This window comes from Pongo pygmaeus, chromosome 20, assembly GCF_028885625.2.
Source record: "Pongo pygmaeus isolate AG05252 chromosome 20, NHGRI_mPonPyg2-v2.0_pri, whole genome shotgun sequence".
Classification (NCBI taxonomy): domain Eukaryota; kingdom Metazoa; phylum Chordata; class Mammalia; order Primates; family Hominidae; genus Pongo; species Pongo pygmaeus.
The window spans coordinates 35,801,102-35,825,000 of record NC_072393.2 but is presented as its reverse complement, the minus strand read 5'-3'; the positions used below and the strand labels follow the sequence as shown (position 1 = coordinate 35,825,000).

The 23,899-nt window shown below is 43.7% G+C and overlaps 1 protein-coding gene across 11 annotated transcripts in view; it reads right to left on the bottom strand.

Moving 5' to 3' along the window:
• ZNF536 (zinc finger protein 536) overlaps positions 1 to 23,899 on the bottom strand; it is a 487,338-nt gene that overhangs the window by 51,540 nt on the left and 411,899 nt on the right. The window contains exon 7 of one of the 11 annotated variants that reach the window (XM_063657195.1): positions 17,475 to 17,514. The exons of 9 other annotated variants lie outside the window; for them this stretch is intronic. In XM_063657195.1, coding sequence (XP_063513265.1) covers positions 17,501 to 17,514 — 14 coding nt within the window. In that variant the 3' untranslated portion in view covers positions 17,475 to 17,500. Of the gene's footprint in view, positions 1 to 17,474; positions 17,515 to 18,563; positions 18,614 to 23,899 lie in introns of those variants that run through there. One more of the 11 variants, XM_063657197.1, reaches the window with a different exon arrangement.

The following is a 23,899-nucleotide window of genomic DNA, read 5'->3' as shown; positions in this document are numbered from 1 at the left end:
TCGGAACACTGGGCTCACGTCTGGAGTGGGGCCTGTATTTGGTCAATGTTTGCACAAAACGAAACAGGCGCCATGTGTAAATGCAGAAGGCTGCTGCAGAGCATGTATGAGGCAGAGATTTTGTGTATGCGTATGTACACACGTGCACATAAATATATTTATCTATAAAATGAACATCACCATTGTGGCCTCCTCACTGAAACTCACACCATCTGAAATATTTGCATGTGATTACTAGCCGCTACTGTCAATCATGACGGCACAAATCCAATACTCAGGCCATATGGCCTTGAAACTTTCAATCGATAGGAACCTTTTAAAGCTGAAGCTTCAAAAAGTTGTATCAAATATATATTCAATGAGAAGAAGGTTAATTGAATAATTGATTACTCAGTAACAATTAAGTGCTCTTCAGATATCTTTGGGAAATCATGAAATATAATGTTGATAGATATTTATTAGTTTATCAGTTCTTACTGTGTTATATTTTTAATTTGAGGCCCGAAGTCAATTTCTTTTATTTATATATTTTAACAGCAGAGTCCCTGGGATGAAATGATACATATATTTTTATTTCCATGTCACCAAGGAGATGACAGGGTGGAGAGGGATCCATGTAGAACCAGGGGTGTCAACATTACAGCATTTCCCAACATCAGAGATGGCTTCTTTGTGACAGCTCTTAGGTAAAATAGTCAAACAATGTCTCTCGAAAAGGTGCGTGCTAAGACACTCAGTCGTTTTTGTAAGGAGAGCCTGGGTGCTGAAACTGCATGCTGCCATGGCTGTTGAAGGATTCCCATCATGTGGGTTTTCCTTCCTTCTGCCTGGTTTATCTTCAAAAATAACCAGATCTGCAGGTCTTCAGAGACAAGAAAACAACAATTGTTTCTTCACGAATAGGCGGAGTGACCAGCCTGTCACTATCATTTGTGAACAAATCCCTTAGACTAGTCATCTGTGGCTTTTTCAAAGGAGGTATAGATGGGGCTTTATGAAATCATTGATATCTATTGAAGAGGATAAACACATACACACACACACACACACCTGTGTCAAACAGGGTAGGAGCAAAGACTGAACATAATCAGACTCTGCAGAAAGGTGAGTCCAAATGCTCACTCCATAGGCCATACTTTGCAAGCATGGTATGGTTGGATCTGTGTCCCCACCCAAATCTCATGTCAAATAGTGACATGGTTTGGCTGTGTACCCACCCAAATTTCACCTCAAATTGTAATAATCTGGTGGAGCCAGGTGGAGATAATTGCATCATGGGGGCTGTTTCCCCCATACTGTTCTCTTTATAGTGAGTGAGTTCTCACAAGATCTGATGGTTTTATAAGTGTCTGGCATTTCCCCTGCTGGCACTTCTACTCTTGCCTGCTGCCATGCAGACGTGCTTTCCAACTTCCACCATGATTGTGAGGCCTGAGACCTCCCCAGCCATGTGGAACTGTGAGTGCTTTAAACCTCTTTTTCTTTATAAATTACCCAGTCTTAGGTATGTCTTTATCTGCAGCTCGAAAACAGACTAATACAAATTGTAATCCCCAATGATGGAGATGGGACCTGGTGATAGTGATTGGATCATGGGGGTGGTTTCTAGTGATTTAACACCATCTCCCTTGGTGTTGTCATGACAAGAGTGAGTGCTCATGAGATCTGGTTGTTTAAACTTGTGTGGCACCTCCCACCTCCCTCCTTTCCTCCTGCCCTGGCCATGTAAGAAGCATATGCCTGCTTCCCCTTCACCTTCCACCATGACTGTAAGTTTCTTGAGGCCTCCCCAGCCATGCTTCCTGTACAGCCTGCAGAACTGTGAGCCAAATAAACCTCTTTTCTTTATAAATTACCCAGTCTCAGGTATTCCTTTATAGCAGTGCAAGAATGGACTAATACACTGCATCACCACTAGCTTTGCCCAAGAGTTCAAGAATCTCTAAGAAATCCCCACGCAAATGGTAAAGTCAGATTTCCTGACAGCAAAACTTCAACACCTCTAATGGACCCACCTGAGAGCTGACAAACTGTCCAGATACAAGAAACCTATTTTAAACAGGAGTAAAAATGAATGTTTACTTATGTACCTACCAACTAGGCCAAATGTTAGCAAGTTTATGTTTCTGTATATTTTCTCATTTATGCATTCAAGAAATATGTGCTGAACCTCTTCTCTGGGCTAGTCACTGTAGTCCGTGAAGGGGACTAAGCTGTGAACAAGACAGATATGGTTTCTGACTGGTTAGAGTTTTCAATTCGGTGGGAGAGTCAGACCAGAAAAAAAAAGAGGAAGAAGTCGAACACACATAATTTTTAATAACTGCTAAGAACTTAGGAAGGGACCCAGAGAGGGAATAACAGAGGAATAGCCGTTTTTGAGTGGAAGGTAAGAAATCATCAAAGAATGAGAAAAAGTTGGCCAGGCAAAGCCAGGTGTGTGTATGTGTGTGTGAGAGAGAGACAGAGGTTGTCATTCATTCCAGGTATTGAGAGCAGTATATTCAAAGACCCTGAGGTATCAGCAAAGAGCTGGGAGTGTTTAAAGATTAGAGAGAAGATCTGTGGGTTTGAGCAGAGCTTGAGAGATGAGGTTGAAGGTTGGGCAGTGACCTGATCACTCTGGGCATTGTGGCTGAGGCGAGCTTGGGTTTTAATCAAGTGGGAACGGAAAGACCAGGCACAGTTGCTCACACCTGTAATCCCAGCACTTTGGGAGGCCAAAATGGGCAGATCACTTGAAGTCAGGACTTCAAGACTAGTCTGGCCAATATGGTGAATCCCTGTCTCTACTAAAAATATAAAAGTTAGCCAGGCATGGTGATGCACACTTGTAGTCCCAGCTGCTCAGAAGGTGAGGCAGAAGAATCACTTGAACCTGGGAGGCAGAGGTTGCAGTGAGCCAAGATTGCGCCACTGCACTCCAGCCTGGGCGATACAGCGAGACACGATCTGAAGGAAAAAAAAAGGGGGGGAATGGAAAGCAATTGAAGTGTATTAAAGAGGATATATGGTCTGATTTACATTTCCAGAAGTTCCTTCTAGCTGAAGGGTGTAAAAAGGTTTGGGTAAGGTCTGTTAGATCAGTTTGGCATAATCCAGGTAAGAGATGACGCCCATTCCTCAGGGTGCAGATGGAAGGGAAGGAGGATTCTGGATTGATTTCTTTTTGAGATGGAATTAACAGGTCTTTCTGGTGGACAGGAGAGAGAGGAGAAATCAAGGATAACTGCAAGGTTTGAGGTTTGAGGTTGTGAGATGTCAAAGTGGAGACGTCAAAGAGAACACCAGAGAAGAAAGTCTGGAGAAGATAAGAGAGTTGCAAGCGCCTGTTTGAATCATCGGCAGAAGAGAGGCGTGAAATCTGCAAGGAAGGATGAGAACTCCCAGGAAGAGAGTGCAGGGGGAAGAGAAAGAGAAGCCGGGCTGAGCCCCAAGGAGCGCCAGAAGAGCAAAGAGGGGAGAGAGGGTCAGTAGGAAAGATCAAGACGTCATTGGAGCAGCGTCAGGAATACCGAGAGAATTTGGTCTCCTAGCTGCCACAAGAGAGGCGGCTTTAGCACAGGGTCTGCTGGCGGCCGCCTCTTGGACGTTGCTGCTTTCTCCGTGATCTCCCTGAAGCCTCATTGCCTGTGGACTCTCCAAGTCTGTAGAGTGATTAACTCTTTGAGGTAGATTGTATTTTCATAGTCATTACACAGAGAATACTAAAGCTGAGGCAGTTTTGGTGACTCACAGGACATGACGTTCCGGCTTAAACCCACATAGCACCCTCTCCAGAGCTCTCCCCCAATCTGTTAGATGCCTCTGACTTTGTAAGGTGCTCCTGGATTGGAGGGTCCAGCTGGCAACATGTGGTCAAGACATACCACTGGGAGAACGCAGGGACATACTTTGAGTGTATTCTTTCTGCACTTTTCACACCAGCAATGCCAGCATCTCTGTGGTTTCGGTAAAATATTTACCCTGCTGATTCTTTCTAGTGACCCTGCAAAAGGGCCAGCCATGACTGCCTGTGAATTAACTCCAGGAGAAGGAGGCTTTGTGAAGGAGATAACTAAAGGAAAGAAAGGCCTTCAAAGCAGGTTCTCAATTTCCAGTCAGGCCATGCTCCCAGCCCTCGCATCTCCCCTGCAATTTCCATGGTTCAGACTGACCCCGTGAAGAGCAGAAACATCAGAATGAGGCCCTCCAAGTCCAGGGGCAACTAATGACACTGCCTTGGTGGCCTTGCATGTCCCGCAGTGTCAGGGGTGAACCAGGCTTTCTGTTGTGCCTCATAAAATGATGACAGGCATTGCTGCCCAGGGACACAGCCAAAGTAGACAGTGAGGTGTCACAGACCAGAGAGCAGATGTATGATTGCATCCCTGCCGAGACAGGAATGACATCCTTTGACTCTCTGGAGAGTGTGCTGCAGAGGAACTAACCTCACTGCTCCGGTTGTACACACAACAACATTGACAGCCAACAGTTCCATGAGCGTCGTTGCACAGGGCACAGGGGGACAGAATGACAGCACGTTTCCAGCAGGGTAGAGATGGTGCAATGTGCTCCAGCCAAGGGGATAACCAAAAGCATGGCAGAGTTTTCATATTGTTTTAATGTGATTTCACAATCCTAAGTTAATTTATTTTCTTATGCTAGATAATGGTCCGGCACTGCCATATTCCAGTATGTGCTCCAAAAAGCAGTCTGATAAAATTCATTAGAAAAGAATTAAATTCATCATACAAAACGCAGCTGTTTTATTCTAAGTAGTTCCCAATTCAGAAGACCAGGCAATTGTTCCTTTGAGTAACACCAAGGACAGCACTGGAGAGGAACCAAGGGGAGGGTCTCCAGGACTCTAGAACTCTATCTTGCTGCAGAAGCAAAAACTTCCCTCATTTTTTGAGCCCTCTCAAATACGTGCAGACGTCAATGAAAGCGATTTTTTGGTTTTTTTGGTTTTTTTTTTTATGAAACAGGGTCTTGCTCTGTTGCCAAGGCTCAAGTGAAATGGTGCAATCCCAGCTCACTGCAGCCTCAAACTCCTGGGCTCAAGTGATCCTCCAACTGCAGCCTCCCGGGTAGCTGGGACTACAGGTGTGCACCACCATGCACAGCTAATTTTTACATTTTCTGTAGAGACAGGATCCCATTATGTTGCCCAGGCTAGTCTCGAACTCCTAGGCTCAAGCGATCCTCCCACCTCAGCCTCCCAAAGCACTGGGATTACAGGTGTAAGGCACCAAGCCAACATGAACAGGGAATCTTTAACCGGTCAGAGGAAAAGACACTAAAGAGCAAAAGGAGATCATTGCTAGATTCCTCCCTTGGATAAATCTGTAAAATCCTAGGTTTTAGCCAAACCCTCCCCATCTTTGCAGGCCCAGCTCAATTCTGCCCTATTCCCCAGCCTCATTGCCTTCCCACCCATGTCTTCGGTAGCAATGCGGCTTGCATGGTTTAGGTCCATTTCTCTGAGTTGACGGCAAACTCCTTTGAAGTGAGGGCTGAGTTCACCCTCAGTTTCTCCAGCCCTTCCCCATTCAGTGACTTCCAGCTCCCTATACCAATCGGCATGCAGGGTTCTCAGTATGGCATTCCCCTTGCATGTGGCCACAATTGGGTACCACGTACCATTTTCTCTGAATGCAATATGTAATAGATTCTTTTATTCATAATCACAAACAGAAATGAGCAAAGCTCTCTGAGAAGATGACGAAGACAGCAGGAAGCTCTTGCAGTCACCTGGCTACCCCTATGCAGTCTGTCATTGCAATACTCTACAAGACCCATTAAGTGCTGATTTTACTCTATCTTGTAAATGGAAGAACATGTAGAAATTTTAACTCATGTGAGATTTATTTAACCAGCAGCCAAATGCTGACAGCTGTCAATCTGAGTGTCTTGTGAGCCTTCCTAACTCCCTAGGTGTACCCAGTACTAAAGTCCCTAAGAACAGAGTGCTTCATTGCAGGAGCACAGCCAGGTGCCTCAGGCCACTCCTCACTTGTTCACTGCGCAGGTGACAGCTAGAGAAATTTGGCAGCAGATGATCCTGCCTTTAACCAGCATTCAGAAATAAAAATTTCTGAAAAGTTATCCCTGAATGCTGCTTGGGGATAAAGAAAGTCAATGCTGTAAGCACAGTGGCTTTGCCCAGCATGGGGGGTGCGTGGGGGGTGGGTGGCAGACACAGCTGAAGTGTAGAGCTCAGCAGAGCCTGCCTCAAGGCCAGCCCTCAAATTTACCTAAGCCACCAGCCTTCGGGGGCACTGGGTTCCTGGTCTTCATGCAGAAAAAAAAACAAGCCTCAGTCAGCGCCCCAATAGCACTGAGACCCATTACAGCAACAATCACCCGGTTAAAAGAACTAAAGGCCGAGATAGCCACCGCCCAGGGAAGCAGAAACGTCTTTTTGGTTTCACCTTTATTTCATCACTCAACCAGTTGCAGTCGTGGAGGAACCTTTGAATACAAGCATTCCACTGTTCTTTCACTTTAGGAACCACAAATGTTGACTTAGGCTGTGTTTTGCCACATCTGACTCCAACACAACCCACCAGTTTCCGGGAGAGACTGGGGATGGGGTGAATAAGCGGGGTGGTGAGGAGTGAACAGGGCCAAGTGAGAAAATGATCAGATGATTGCATGCACTAATGAACATTCCAGATTTTGTGACGATCCCCAATACTGCCCACCTAGGAACTGGGTGACTACTATGCCCGGCAGTCACACCTGTTGGATGTACCTAGGTGAAGGTCAGGCTTCCTCCCCACTGGGCCCCATGCAGCCTGCGCACCAGCCCTTGGCTCACACCTGCTGCCAGGTAGACTTCTCATGCAGCCCGCTCATTTCAAAGGAGCGTCGGCGACAGGGAGGGGAGGATCTCAAGACCTTTAATTAGCTGGGAATTGCACCCTCTCTAGTGACTTGCTTGTGAGAACTAGAGAGCTAAGGAACAGCTCCTCAAAGAGGAAGATGGCACTTGCCAGAAGGCAGAGCTAAAGCATGCAGGTGAATCCCGGGTTCTGATGGGGCAAGAGTTCTCCATTCCTGCAAACTCCAGACAAGAGCCAGCAGCAGGGGGGCACGCAGCCTCCACCATTGCAAACGCCCTGTGTGTGCCAGGGAAGTGGCCCTCTTTTCCTGGGGTCTAACTTCCCTTTCTGCAAACTCTTGTCTTATGAGCAAGGCAGGCTGGGCGGGACCTCTTGGCAGAGAAGGGAAGAGCCACACCTCCCTAAGGGAGCGGCTCCCACCTCTCTTCCATCCCCTGCTCCTAAGGGATCGGCTCCCACCTCTCTTCCATCCCCTGCTCCTAAGGGAGCGGCTCCCATCTCTCTTCCATCACCTGCTCCTAAGGGAGTGGCTCCCACCTCTCTTCCATCCTCTGCTCCTAAGGGAGTGGATCCCACCTCTCTTCTATCTTTTGTCCTGGATATTCTAGTTGTTCAAGAGAACCTGAAAGCCTGGATTTGTAAATTTAAAAATCTTTCATTTTTAAACTGTGTGAAACCAATTGAAAGCAAAAGTGTAATATCGCACAAGTCAAACAAAACACAACTGTGAGCTGGCTCCAGCCATCAGGCCACTCTTCAAGTTTTCATTGTCCTCATAGGCCTCTCAGAGGGCCCCACCTAACCTTCTATGCCCTGTGTCTGCTTGTCTCCCCGAAAGCAGATGTGCAATGAGAAGACAGATGCTACACCCAGAGCTAATGTGTGGTCCCTGGATCAGCAGCACAGCCATGACCCCAGAGCTGAAGGTCAGAATAGAGGGTCCTCCCCAGAACTACTGAGTCAGAATCCGCATCATAGCAAGATCCATGGGGATCTGGTTACACATGAGACTTTAAGAAACACTTGTCTAAAAACAAGTAAGATAAAAGAGTCGAGCATGGTGAAACCCTCTCTTCTCTCCAGGACTTGGAAATGCCCAGATAATGGCACCTTCCCTCATGTTTAATCTTTTCCACCCAACCTTACTAGGCTAGAAATAGTCGCCATTCAATCCTGGGGGAATCCTGGATTCTGATGGGGCATCGAGAGTGGATGCAGCACTGTCACTGGGTTCCCTGCCTTGGTGTTACAGCTTCTACTGCCCACACGAGGAGTAAGAAGTGGGTTTCCAGAATAATCCCTCTCTGGCTTCCATCGCTGCAGGAGACTTTACAGCCACCAGGGATGACCCCAAGCCCACACCCCAGGTGAAGGTCAAGCAACCGGAACAATGCCACTCAGCTCAGATCACTAGGACAGGCAGCCCAGGAAAATTCCCTTCGGAGATCAGCCTTCTATGAAACTAGAAGTTGCATGCTACTGACTCCAGACCCAGGAGAGGCAGACACAGCACACACAGTAAAGGGGGAAGAGTTTCCTGGTGAGTCCTACGGAACGACGGGGCTCATTCACTCCTTAGAAAAGCACCTCTCTGCATCCACAGGGGCCTCAGGATGACGGTGGAAATGCCTGCTGCCATCTCAGCTTTACTTCCGCAACTCTCCCCAGATCCCCAGGCCTCGTCAGCAGAGACATGTCTATCGATAATTACAGAATACACAGCTTTGGGGGGCATTTCCCTTCCATTCACGACATTTAGTGGTGTCAGTCTGAGCATAAATACAATTAGATTTGAGAGTTCTATTACAAAAGCCAATAAAGTGGGCCTCAGTAGAGATTCTAAAATTACTTAACTTTTCTTTAGAAAAATATTAAAACAGTATTATCACATCAATGAGAAGAAAAGACAGGAAGATAATAAAGTTATGTTAAACCTCCCTGTATTTACTCATGTGTGAAACAGTTATGTCTGGTCACATAATTGCAATGGTTCTGAGAAATATTTCATATTTTATAATGAACATTAAAAGAGTTTGTGGATCATTACTTTATATGAGTTCCAAAGTTATTACATAAAACCCAATAGGAATGGTTATAAATTATCCGATCCTCCGGCCTGGCCTTGGTAAACATAACATGAGGACTGAGACATTTCAGCAGACAAGATTCATGAGAAGAGGTAAAAATTCTTCCTGCATTTTAAGGAGAAAAGAAGACCAGAAGTACTTGTAACCAGCTCTTAGCATTTTTGTTTCTGTTTCAAAGAAATTCTATTGAACCACTTGCTTAAGCTACACACACACAAAGCTTCTGTTAGAACAAAAGAGAATTTCCTTCAGACACTGCCCTCATCTCCCCATTTTTCATTATCCTATCTGTGGCCTTAAGGTCACTGCCAAATTCTTGAATTTTTCAACACAGCATGGGTTTAAAATGCTGTACTTAGCAGGCTCATACGATACCCAACAATTCTTTATTTTCAAAAGGAGATCCTCTCTTTGAAATCTGAAAATACGGCATCTTTACAGAAACTGGAGAGTTGATAACATTCTGAGGAAGTTTTCTTTTGGGGTCTGCAGAATAGGTTTGCAGACAGCATTTTAATTACAAACTATCATTTGTGAACCACAGTTAAGCATGAAATGGGTGCTATTCAATTTCCTCATGTTTATTCTCTTTTTTAAAAAATAAATCACAGCATTATATTTTGTTCTGAAAAATCATACCTGGAGCTTCCCTTCCTCCCTCCCCCTTGCTTTCTGCAAGGTGAAAGAGTTAAGTATCGGAAGAATAGCAGCTGGGTAAACAAAGTTAAGGACCAGAGAAGTAACGTCAAATCTTCTTGTCAGCATCCAAGAGGCGCAGTGCCCAACTGAGCCTTTGGAGATGCTGAAAACTGGGGCGCTTTCTGATGAAACACACAGGCAGCATTTGCTACCTGGTTCTAGGAAATACAGGCACCTCCCTCGCCTTTGTCCAAAGCAGCCCCGCTTCCGGTACCTGTGGAGTGAAGGTGGGTGGGTCCGCCCTCCAGGCGGGTGGGTGGGTCCGCCCTCCAGGACCCCACCTAACCCCTGTGAGGCTCCCCTACCTGCCAACTCCCAACCTTATCCCGGGTTCTCCCCTTTATGTGGCGCAGCTGTTGGTGAGGCTTTCTCAGCAAACAGATGTCTTTTGGAGAATTTAAAGCTCTGAGTTGGAGGCCAGATTCTGACTGTACTTTGAATTATGTCTGCCTTGATCATTATGCAGTCATTCACATATATTTTAGACATCAATATTGTCTTGAAATATTCTCGAGTTCTCAATGCTATTTATATGCTTCCATTCTCTCCTTTGCTTCTGCTCTGACAGTATCCTCCAACGTCCCAGAGTCACTGACGACTTGCAGATCATTTTAACACATATTTTCATTGGGGAGGGCTTTGCTATTTCATTTAAAATGATTTCTCGCTAAATTGAGCAGAGATTGACATTCCTGGGACAACAACAAACCTTGGTCATCGTATGGACGGAGGATTTACCCAGTTCAGTATTTTTTAAGATGAAACATGTCATGTGTTGCCTCTTTCTACGGACAGCAAGTTTTTACCAATGACAAAAGAAAGATTCTAAGGATGCCAATTTACAATGTGGGAGGAAAAAATCTCTCCTTGCTTATTTACAGAAATGCTCATCAGCTAAAATATGACATTCTGATATAATGTAAGCCCATAGGTAAAAGAAAAAGCAAACTCAAACTGTGAAAACAAAACAAAACAAAACAAAACAAAACAAAAACAGATATTTTCAGGACTTAAAGAGTAACAAGAAAAGGAGAGAAATCTTTGGGGCTCTTTCGGCACATTTAGTTCTCGGCCAAGTTTAGGAAAACCGTCATGGCCCCTCAGAGCTTCATATGGTCACCAAGACAGCCAATCTGATTCAATGACTATTCTTACTTTCAAACGGGGTCAGGGCTCTCACCACTACCACTCAGCTATTGATCATTTTGTCCTTGTTTGCAGATCATCCCTTTGAAGTATTTTCGCAATGGCCTCTAGGTGCCGCTAACACTGCATAGCTTCAGCCTTTCTGCACAATGAAAACATTAATTTGCTATGAGATAATTTTTGACGTAAATGTAAAATGGTGCCCATTCGAACTCAGTAATGAAGCATGGTGCATTTCTGCAGCTCCTAATTTGACTAGTTAAATGACTCCATTACGTGTCTAACAGACAGAAGCAAATAATTTCTGGTCAGTTGATGTTCACTTACCCGTATCATTTTGCCCTGAAAATAAAGTCTCTAATCTACAATTCCTTTGTTTTAGTTTTTTTTTTTTTTTAGTTAAGATTATCAAAGCAAATATACTTAAATATGTCAGATTAAACCAGTATAAACTAACAATTAAAATGTCAGAGAGGATAGGCAAATCCAATATGTGTAATAGGAGAGGTGGAAAACCAGTCAGCCCCCTTCTAAATTAATTACTCCAACTTTGCCCCGTCACTAGGTCCTAGGGGTTAGGATGACTCTCAGGCTTCAAAAGAACAAGTGTGTATCTTTCAAGTCGATTGTTTTCCTGTGACCCCAAAGGGGCTACTGGCTGTTCCTGTGTCTTTTTCACTTTGCCACATAACTTTGAGGATGTTTGGAAAATCAGTAGCAGGATGCATCTCACAATAGCAAAAAAAAAAAAAAAAGGCAAAATCCTGCTTTAATAAATATCAAGTGATGAATAATTTTGCCCAAAGGGGAAAAAATGGTTAATATTGAATCTTAATGTTCCTCATCTAAATGCTTTTTTCTTCCTGCTAAAAACAAGTTTAGAATTAAAGCGTATCAGTTTACACATATTGCATGCATATTAGTGAGACACAGCTGTGTATGTCCCCCTCTTAAGAGCCATATGATTAAGTTATGGGATATCATATAATCCAAACGCTATTTCTATTGGTCACCTTTCACAGACAAAAGCTTTTTAGTTTTAGGTCTATTAAATGACAGAATGTCCGATTCTGGAAATGTGCAAGTAATTATTATGAAGCACCTGTGACTCTCACTTTTTGCTCACCAAGTCCATCTATAAATTGCTTCTGGAACATTGCTCAGAGGCTGACAGAGGACTGTCTTCCCTGTCTGGGGCAGCTGTCGGGCATACAGTGAGGTGGCTCAAGACCCAGGGTTGAACCTGGTTAGCTATGGAATCAGGACCCCAGCCGTCCTGCCCCATCGCCCTGAAGTGAAGGGACTATAGACTCTTTCAGTGGAGAAACAGTGGTCAGAGAAACAGTGAAGAAGAACCCCCTAAAGTTCAGCGGGAACCCTGGACCCACCCGTTTATCATCAGCACTTCTGGATGATATTTCAAACTAGGTCTGCACCAGGAAATCGGTTTTCAAAAACATGTGAACTGAAAGAACCAGTTTAAATGATCTTTATTTTTCCCCAAAGTAACATGCTATTTGACCCAATTAAAAACACTTTTTAAAAACTGACTCGAGTGTGTCTATTGACTACCTTTATTGAGCTTTTAAAATTTCAAATCCTTGTTTGTGGGCAAATTTCAGGCACTTCTATGTTAGGGACAAGGGACGGGGAACAGCACAGGCTGCTTGCCTTTTGATGTGAAACAATGTCAAAAGGACTATTTATGACTCATACTCTGTGGAAACGTTGGCTGATGTCGTTTCTGCCACTTGATCCGGGGAAGTTGCTCTCCTGCAGAAGGCCAGTAGCTGGTGCTGGAGGGGTGGGGGCTCACACCTCTGCCGCCCCTGCCCAGGGGCCCTGAGATAGCCATCGGGGCCAGGCTCCTTGGTGTGATGTAGGTCGAGCGCCTGTGGGTTTGCAGGAAGGATTTGGCCTTTTGATTTGGTGTAGAGTTTACAACCTGAGAGTGATGTCTCAGCATGCAGATCTGGGTTGTATTGGAAAAGGAAATGAGGTCAAGCTGAGAGGAACAGTGCCATCTGAGGAGGCTTCCACGCGGCCGCAGGTTGGGGACTCAGAACCGCTTCTTGTGGGCCCAGCCCCTTGACAGGGCAACTGCAGCTAAGAGCATCTGAAAGCTCGTGGGCGCGCACCTTCTGCACGGGGCAGCCCTTTTTAGTCTGTGTCCTGGGAACACAGGCAGAAAAGGAAGGAAATTCCATCTGAGGATGAGCCCATAATACAGCCTGAAGGAGCAAGCCGTAGGAGAACCAATGCATCCCTCAGGTGTGAGGAAAATTGGAGGCACTGAGCAGAAGAAAAGTGAAGGCAAACTTCCCAGCTGAAGCTGACTTCAGATGAGAGATTTCCAAAGCGACACGTGGGAAACTTTACAACTCCCTAAAACCCGGAGATGGGGCCAGGTCCCTCTTGTACCGGTTGTCAGGGAAGCCTCAAGACTTCATGCTGCTTGCTGTAGAACAGCTGGGGACGTCCAAAACAGTTTCGCTAGCAAAGGGTCAGCACTCCCTGCCCCAAATTAAAAGTTGGTGATGCTATCAACCCTTTGGTAAGGAAATATCACTTCCAAATTGGGGTCTTAGCAAGGAGGTGCTGGAACTGGGTTTATAATGCTCTTTTAAAAAACACAAGGAGGCATACATAGAACATAGTTGATTGGAAGGAGGGATGACGTCTTCTAGAGAAAATGAAAAATAAATTATTTGCTTTCATGTCCATAAAGGGAAGACGAAAGCAGATGCCAGCAACAGACAAGCATTTCCCAGGGAGAGGAAAATATTTCCGAAGGAATCAGCCTAGTAGCAGAACAGGTGAGAAAGAAATTAGAGTGTCTAAGGACTGATAACTCCGGGAGCAGATGGGAACCATCTTAGAATTTGTGCAAGAGGAGGCAAGGAAACAGGGGAACGGTTAGCAAATACCTTTTAAAAACACCCAGGGAAATGGGAGAAGCACCAGTGGCCAAGAGCCCTTATGCAACACCTATATTTAATAACGACTCTAAGGGAGATCAAAGAAATTAAACACCAGTAAGCTTGACTTGAGCAGTGGGGAAGATATTGGAAACACTAATCAGGGACAAAATAGGGAAAGTTATGATTTAATTAAAGATATTCAGCATGGATTCACAAAAGGGAGATCATACGTAACAAAACTAATAGAATATTTTGAAAAAGTAACAAAAAGGAATTCAAGAGGGAAACCAGGGGTATAATTTACTGGGACTTTAAGAAAGCTTTTGTGCACTGACTCACAAAGGACTAATCTCCAGTGGTGGGGAGTTTGGGTGTGAGTGTGGTGGGGGGTGGAGAATGAATGAAGAATTGTCTGGACCAAGGGTACTTGTGAGCATTACTATGAAGAGATTAGGATAAAAAAAGGAGACTGACTGCTGGAATTTCCCGAGATCTGAGTTTTTTTAATTAATTTTTTTAAACATAGAACATCAATAGCCTTGCTTCGGAAATGCGCCCAAACGTGGTGGAATTCTCCTGCAGGTGTTATGTCGGAGGGCAGGCGCCAGTTGATACAACAAGGACAAAAACATTGGAAAGGATTTATTGAAATCTGATGAATACATGACCGTCCCTCAAATACTATGAGACTGTGACCAAACAGGGGGCAGAGCCACTAATTGCCATTTGAGTAATTAACACAAATAAAGGTGGAGAAAATGTCTAGAAGGAGCTAAAGCACTCTGGTCTGGACAGTGCATGATCAACAGCTGTGCCCACTGATCGGCAAAGTCACACATCCACATGTACACACCGACGGCTTTACGCAGAAGCACACACACACCCCCACATGCACGCATTCACACATTACATAGGGACATCCATGAGCACACCTTCACACCTTGCAAAGATGCACTCCTGCCTAAACACACATTGTGCACATTCATGCTCCTAGACACGTGTACACACAGTTGTGAACATTTGTGCGCAGGCTCATGCTTCTTTCCCCAGAGGCTGCTATGCTGTGCTTAGGTGGAAATGATGGATATAAAGGAAAAGAGAACATATTATTTTCCACCAGGACAGTTGGGGAGGCACATGACAGGGGGAAAGGCCCCCTTAGTCACATTATGGTAATAATAGATGCCACAGGGATGAAAGAAGAGGCAGAGGGGAGAGGAATCGTGAGACACAAAAAGACCTTTGTTGCTACAAGCCAAACCAGAGCTGAATACCTTCTCTGAAAAAATAATGGCAGAAATCTCCAAAGGGGCCAAACTCTCGCACTGGGAGACAGCTACAGAATGCAGTAGCAGGAGGCTGGAGAACACGGTGACTAGATCTGAGACCTGCTGTCCTCAGGGCTCCAACCCAAAGCTTATCCAGCAAGAAGCCAGGCTGAGCAACGGCATGGCGAACTTTCCCAAAATGCAGATGTGTTGTTCACCAAACGAATGTTTCTTCATTCTTGGTGAATGTCTAGGTCAGAATAATGACAGAAAGCATCAGAACATATATGTCTAGATGGGAAGCTCCCTGCTGCAGGGTGGCGCCATCCGCTAAGTGGACTGCAGCCACTAGCAGACGGCCCTCATCTGTGGGGCTTCGCACTCAAATCCCTTTGCCACTTATAAAGTTGCGACAAGCCTATGGAGAAGATATGGATATAGACACAGATCCTAACATGCGAGTATTAGAATAATTTGAACTTCATTTACCTTTTACATCATTCATTAATATTAAAATGTGACTCCAACAGTTTCCATATTTAAAAGGTCACTGAGGATGAAAAGTTGCAAAATGAAGGATACATGTCCTCCTCATTAATAATAACAGGAGTGTCCTATAATAATCATATCCTGTGACGCTAAGGCACCAAGGCATTGATTCCCCCCAAAAAAAAATTTTTAAAGAAATGCCACCAACCAAAAGCAATGGCAACAAAAGCCAAAATTGACGAATGGGATCTAATTAAACTAAAGAGCTTCTGCACAGCAAAAGAAACTACCATCAGAGTGAACAGGCAACCTACAGAATGGGAGAAAATTTTTGCAATCTATTCATCTGACAAAGGGCTAATATCCAGAATCTACAATGAACTCAAATTTACAAGAAAAAAACAAACAACCCCATCAAAAACTAGGCAAAGGATATGAACAGACACTTCTCAAAAGAAGACATTTATGTAGCCAAAAGACACATGAAAAAATGCTCATCATCACTGGCCATCAGAGAAATGCAAATCAAAACCACAATGAGATATCATCTCACACCAGTTAGAATGATGACCATTAAAAAGTCAGGAAACAACAGGTGCTGGAGAGGATGTGGAGAAATAGGAACACTTTTACACGTTGGTAGGACTGTAAACTAGTTCAACCATTGTGGAAGTCAGTGTGGCGATTCCTCAGGGATCTAGAACTAGAAATACCATTTGACCCAGCCATCCCATTACTGGGTATATATCCAAAGGATTATAAATCTTGCTGCTATAAAGACACATGCACACATATGTTTATTGCGGCACTAGTCACAATAGCAAAGACTTGGAACCAACCCAAACGTCCAACAAATAAAAGACTGGATTAACAAAATGTGGCACATATACACCATGGAATACTATGCAGCCATAAAAAATGATAAGCTCATGTCCTTTGTAGGGACATGGATGAAGCTGGAAATCATCATTCTCAGCAAACCACCACAAGGACAAAAAACCAAACACCACATGTTCTCACTCATAGGTGGGAATTGAACAATGAGAACACACGGACACAGGTAGGGGAACATCACACACGGAGGCCTGTTGTGGGGTGGGGGGAGGGGGGAGGGATAGCATTTGGAGATATGCCTAATGTTAAATGATGAGTTACTGGGTGCAGTACACCAACATGGCACATGTATGCATATGTAACTAACCCGCATGTTGTGCACATGTACCCTAAAACTTGAAGTATAATAATAAAAAAAAATGTCCACTATAGGCTTTCTCTCCATTTAACTCTGGAGATGTACATACTTTAAACCAAATAGTTATTAATTCATACTTAGAGATTACAAACTAAGAATGAAAGGAAGAAGGAAATTTTTAAAAATATACATATAAAGAGAAACAGCTAAGCATAGCAGATCAAAATGCACCCCACTCTGTTTTGACTGCAGATCCCTCTTCCAACATCTCCCAGGGACAGCTGAAGTGGGCAAGCACTTCTTGAACAAGGAAAGTTAAACCACAGAGCTCACTTGTTATCTGTGGCTCCACTGCCATTTTAAACACTTGTCTCTGAAGCTCTCACCTTCAGACAGATGACATTTACAACACATGTAACAGAGATCGAAACGTGAAATGAATAACAAAAAATGTTTGCCTTTCAATTTGGTTCATTCTATCACTTCCCCCCAATTTTTGATTCAAATTGAATTTGGGAATTTCTACTTTGCTTTCTAAAGCAAAGAAAATTTTTTCTAATATCCTGGAGTTCACTCAAGCATGGCCTAAAGCAATATTCACTAAGAGGAGAAAAGGCTTAACTGGGGGAGATTTAAGCGCCCCCCTCAACCCAACTCCCAATCTTCCACCCAAAGCTACTCAAAGTGAACATACAATCTACGTGAAAATTCACCTCCCACCTCCCTGCTTCCACACAGGTTGGTCCCCCAAGACCCCCCCTCCAGAAATTGCTTTGCGATAGCTGGCAGAACCCCAGAGTAGAATAAGGCTTTTTGAAGCAAAACGAAGGGTTAAAAAGTACCTGTCCGGAATGTGTCTTGAAATCAGTCATTGAGAATCATCTGTCAGTAAGACAAAATTAATTACTACATGTAAAATGAAGAAATCAATGTAAATTAAACACTGTATAAATGGTATAAAAGTTTAGGACAAGGTGATTGTTAAATAATTACTGATACTTGTATAAATTTTCCACCAAGCCCCAGCAGGGACGTGACACCATGGGACCCTTTCCAAATCTTCCCAAGTCGAGTGTGGGTCTTAGAGTGTTTCTCTCACATCCACCTCCAATTAAGTTTGGAGATTTAAGTAATACCCCAGGAAATTCAGTAACTTGCAAAGTTCAGTGACATTTTAGCACAGTTTTCAGCAGCCAAGGCTGGGATGGAGGACACAGTCCCAGTGGAAAGGTTAGATTCATGAACCCAGCAGGAGAAGAAGCATCCGTCCCCCCACCACAGGATCCCCAATAACTTGGGAAAGGATGCTACCCAGTGATATATTTTATTAATTTATGCAAATCTGGCTTTACTTATGAAATCCAATCAGTCATTATAAATACTTCAAGAAAGGTCATAACTTAAGATATGACTTTTGAACAATGTTTCTAAGGCCCAGCTCCATGGCTTTTGGTGTTGACATAAAAGGATAAGAGAAAGCCTCAGTGCTGAGGCCATTGTTAGACAGACACCTCAGTTGTGTCCCTCAGGGAGCTGGGCTCTCACCCCCCATGCAGCCTCTTTCACTCAGGTGCTCAGGACAAAGAGATCCAAGTCTACTGATATTTGATCCACTCAAAGAAGGCACTGACTGACTCATCCATCTCACCCTCAGACAAAGACTTGCATCATCTCCTGAAACCCATCTGGACAACCGGTCTGCAGCACAACAGTCTCTCCTTTCTCAGTGGGATCTAATCTGTTGCTAGAGTTGAGGACCTCCTGCAGGCACTTCTGATGATCAAAATTTCCTTCTGAAACTTCAGCCTCCTCTCCATATAATGAGAGCCCGAGGCTCAGCTCACTCCTTGAGTTTTCTCTAGTCTCTCTGACCTTCTACCTTCTAATCAGCCAACACATTTCAGTCTCCTCTGAAGCTTTTGAGGTCCATTCCTCCTTCAATTTGCGGGTCCTGGCAGTGACTTTCTCACTGGGGCTTAACCTGGAAAGCAAATGCCATCAGCTGTCCACCAGAGATGGAGGACAGACTGTCAACCCCCAGGGAAGGATCGACTAGAAGAACTTTCCTGCAACAAGACCCTCAAACTCCATGGTTGAAATGGGCCTCAAGTGTCCTCCAAGTGTACTTTGCAACAACCAATATACAGAAATAAAAGATTTCCAATATACAATTTGTAAAATTAAGGAGCTGAAGATTACTTAGGAAAGGGCGATTTGCAATGCAAACGAACTTTCTGATTTATAGAGTCACCACGGGGTTCCTTACATGAGTCAATCTAAAATAAGATTCAGCTCACAATGCATCTAAAATAGGATTCGGTTCCCAAAATCCAACACCCACACCATATCAGCAATGGCCCCCTTCAACATAGCCATTGCAGAGGGAGGTAGTCCCACAAACTTTGCTGTGCTTTTTTCTCAAAAGGTTTTCCTGCAAGCGCATGGCCAATCTCATTAAATAGGCTTTCCTTTGGCTTGTACTATTATCCTTGGCTTTGCAATCAGGGTCACTTTTCCATCCACAACCAACCCCTCAAACACCTTCAAGGACTTGCCCCACTTTACTGCCATCCTCTAGGTCTCCTCATCTTGGGGCAGGCATTACATCTCAGCCAAGAGAAGCCACCTAATTCCTGTTTTGGATTTGAGATTTGGCGGGAAGTGACTTCCCATTGAGGAGTAAATCTGAGGCTTAAAATTAAGTGAAAGAGGATATAAATATTCCATTGCTTTGATGCAGTAATTCCATTTCTGGTGGTCTGCCCTAGAGAAATACTCTAAAGCACGAGGCTGAAGGGGGAATAAGAGGAGCTGCCTTTATGTTCAAAGACATTCCCTGTATTATATTTGTAATAATAAAAAAATTGGAAACAGTTGACATATTCAACAATAGGGTAAATAACTATATAATGATATTTTAGTGTAGCCATATTTATACATATATTTTTTAATAACATGAGAAAAAATTTCATACTACACATATATATTACATGTATATGACATGCAGAAATCATATGACAGTAAGATTACAATTCCATAAAAGCTAGGCACAGGAAGAAAGCTGAAAGGAGATAAACTAAAACTGTGCCATTCTTCATGCAGTAAGCAATGTCTGGGAGTTTTTTCTATTTTTTAAATAATCAGAACAGAAAAAATAGAATTTGCTTTTCTTTCAAGAAAACACAGGTTGATTTCTTTTTTGAGAAGCAAAACAGATTGGGTTAAATGTAGTGTATTAAAAGTAAGCTTCAGTTAACTTCCATTTTTTGTGAAAAAGTAAAATTTCTATTAATGCTAAAGATTTTATCTCACTAACATGGTAAAATGTTTTATTTAAATATTTTATACTTGAAATATTATAAGGTCTTAGCTGCTGATCCAGAGATAACTAAGTGATACTGAAGCTGAACTAGAGACTTACGCAGGTGGGAATGTGTACAGCTGCCTAGGGTTTTCATGTGTCCACAGCATTCTGTGTCTGTCCCAGATAGGGCCTTCTTACCAAACCAGGATGTGCCCCAGGAGACGTGCTCCCCAACAGCAGGGCTGTGAATGACGGCATTCTGCTGCTGACACGAGGCCCTAGCCCAGGTCTGGTATAAGACAACATCTTAGTAAATGCTGCATAAGAAATGAGTGTCCTTTGAATGTGCCTCTGATCTCTGTGAAACTGTAAGCTTGCCTGGAATGATGGCCACTGCTACCACTTCATATAGGATATGGAGTGCCTGTCCCTGCACAGAGGGATATTCAGGAGGTACCAGTACAAATACCAGGTCAGCAAACCTCCCTGCCATGCAGGCTGGTAGGACGGTGCAGGGAGAAGCCCGGAGGATCTTGGGCCTGACTCTTGCGAGGCACAATCTTACGATACCTCAATTTGCCAGTCCTTAGAACTGGGGAAATAATCTTCTTCCCCAGAGATTTTGGTGTGCTGAGTCAGAAGTAAAGAAATAAGTTTTCTCTCAAAGGCTGAAACAGTGCTGATTGCCAAACAGGGGAGGAAAATCTGGTTTTAGTTATTTAAGATGTTATTTTACTTCTACTTCTGGCTATAGTAAAAGAGCCTGTAGCAAATCAACTGTCTTATTGAGCACAACTAGAAAAGCTGCATGAAAAAAATAGTGGTGCGTATTTGTGTGTATATAACCAATTTTTTTTTTCTTGAGACAGGGTCTCACTCTGTCGCCCAGGCTGGAATGCAGTGGCGTGATCTTGGCTCACTGCAACCTCTGCCTCCCAGATTCAAGCGATCCTTCCACCTCAGCCTCCCAAGTAGCTGGGACTACAGGCACGCACCACCACGCCCAGCTAATTTTTATATTTTTTGGTAGGGATGGAGGTTTCACCATGTTAGCCAGGCTGGTCTCAAACTCCTGACCTCAGGTGATCTGCCCACCTCGGCCTCCCAAAGTGCTGGAATTACAGGCGTGAGCCACAGTACCTGGCCAGTATGTGTGTATATAAATAATTTCAAGCTGTAACAGAGTTATCAAAGGAGCCAGGACTTGACAGGTCAAGATTCTAAACAGGAAGGAGCACAGAATGCTGGGCTTGCTTTTGACTTTGCTTTTCCCCTTGAGATAGTTGTGAACTTACAAATGGCAGCCAACGAGATGCTGAGAAGCAAAGCAGAGACATCTGTAGTCCAAGGGACCAAGAAGATAAACATCAGAGTCTCGGGCTTGGTAAGGCAGAAGTTTCCTGATAAGCACCCCGCACACTTATTTGTTACCCCTAAAGGGACAGAGTAAGGAGTAAGAACAGATAAGAAATAAATCCTTAAAATCTGCTCAATTTCTGATTGACTTAAGGTGATCTTCCCCAAGCCTAATGGCCTACTGGAAACAAAAGTAAATCCTCCCTAGAGGAAGATAACACCATCCAGAGCTGTGCTGTCCAACAGGGTAGCTGACGGCCATGTGGCTACTGGGAACTTGGGATGGGGCTTTGTCAGAATTGAGAAGTGCTATGAGGGTAAAACACTCACTGGATTTCCAAGACTTAGTACAAAAAAGACATGTAAAATGTCCCATTAATACTCTTTATATTGCTTATGCATTCAAATGATAATACTTTGGGTACACCAGGTTAAATACAACAAAATATGTTCTTAAAAATAGTTAACTATGTATTCATGCTTATTTAATGTTGCTACTACAAAATTTAAATGACATGGGTGGTTCACATTACATTCCTGTTTGGCAGTTCTCATACAGAGCCAAAACGCATCTCTAAAATTTGTATACGCCATGTCTGACATTTGATAAAAATTACCAGGTACACCAGGAAATAAGACCAAATGAGTAAAAACAAAGACAGACAACAGGCAACAGCTAATGTAATCAGGCCCACAGAAGATCCAAATATTGAAGTTCTAGAGTTACAGACTTTAGAATAACTATACCTGATATATTTAAGAAAACAGATGACAAGATAAGTAGTTTAGGTAGAAAATGGGAATCGCCAAAAGAAATCAACTGGAAATTGTGAGACTAAGAGTACAATATCTGAAATTCAGAGCTAGACAGTTTTGAAACACTTCAAGAAAGAGTTAGCTGGAAGAAGATTCCATTTGCTTAATACAGCAATGTGTCCTGTTCTTGACTGCAAAGATATATAAAGTTTTGCTCTTGTGCTAATCTGGCCCATGACTATCTTACAATCCCCTCAGAAGCCCAGACAAATTCTCCCCAGTGAGTCAGAAGACTAAACAGTAGATATGGTTTGGGTCTCCGTCCCCACCCAAATCTGATGTAGAGAGTTGTAAAATGTTGGAGGTGGTGCCTGGTGGGAAGTCACTGGATCATGGGGGAAGATTTCTCATGAATGGTTTTTAGCACTACCCACCTTGGTAATGTTTTTGTGATAGTGAGTAAGTTCTCCTGAGATCTGGTTGTTTAAAAGTGTATAACACTTCCCCCCCTCACGCTTCCTCCTGCTCAGGCCATGTGAAGTGCTAGCTCCCACTTCACCTTCCACCATGACTGCGAGTTTCCTGAGGCCTCCCCAGAAGCTGAGCAGATGCAACATCATGCTTCCTGTACAGCCTGCAGGACTGTGAGCCAATTTAACCTCTTTTCATTATAAATTACCCAGTCTCAGGTACATATAGCAAATCTAGAACAGACTAACACAGCAGTGTGAGATGTTAAGACCCTAAAAGTCCTTATGACTGATGGAAGAGACATGCCAAAATGTAACAGAGGTCTGGGTTGAGAAAGACCAGCCACGCTGGCCTGGCTTTCTGGCCTTTCATCAAGTTTGACCTTAGTGTTTCCCAGAGACCAGAAGCAGTGTCAACACAACAGATCTGGAGCTGATACCAGGTTGTCTGATGCAGACTGGAACATTCAGGAAAGAGTTTTTCAGGGCTTGCATGGACTACTTCTGGGTGGTCCATGAGTAAGCCACAAGGTGGGTTGTGCTGTGATGTCCCAAACATCCAACAGCAGAGCAAAAGACAAAGTACAAAGGCAATCTATTTTGTCTACATAACACCAGCCTTGCAAAAAAACCCTCGAAATACCTTGCTGCCTTTGTCTAACCCTTGCTATAAAAAAAAGACACAGCCTTTCTCAGAAAAGCAAGGTGAGAAGCAACTAGCTCAATCAATGTTTATGTACCAGAAGGGCTGTTGTAAGTGCAAAACTAATAAACTCTACTCTCGCCAAGTATCTCAAAAGAGAAAAAAGGAATGATGCTCAGAAAAAGATTTGGGTTTGGATTGGAAGAAGAGCTACGTGATCATCAAGGGTAGAAGGATGTTAAAATATGTGCTTTTGTTACTCTTTAGATGGAAACTCCAAGAGTCTGACCAAAAAGCGTAAAGGATGAATGCTTGCTTTATCCAAATTGAGAACGAAGACTGGCCAAGAAGTGTCCTCAACCTCATGCCAAGACCCAATTTGAGTCTATAGAAGGATTGAATTTGAAAAGGCAGAGAGTTGCAAAATAGAGGAGTTCTTTGGAAAGAGTTGGTGGGTGTGATGTTATTACCAGCCCTCCTTCCACAGGGGATGGACAAAGATTGCTTCCTTCACTTCAATCCCAGTTGATGGACTCTCAAAGAGAACCTGTTCCATGTCCCTTGGTGTCAGTGGGACATGATGCCCAGCTATGCCAAAGTGGAAAGGCTAGAGACTGTTCTTAGGGTGGGTTGAAAGGAGGCCTGTATGGGGAAAGGTTCCAGTTTCAGTTTGTTGGAAGACATGAAGAATATTTCCCAAGGTCCAGATGTGGGTCACTATGGAAGGACCCTCTGCAT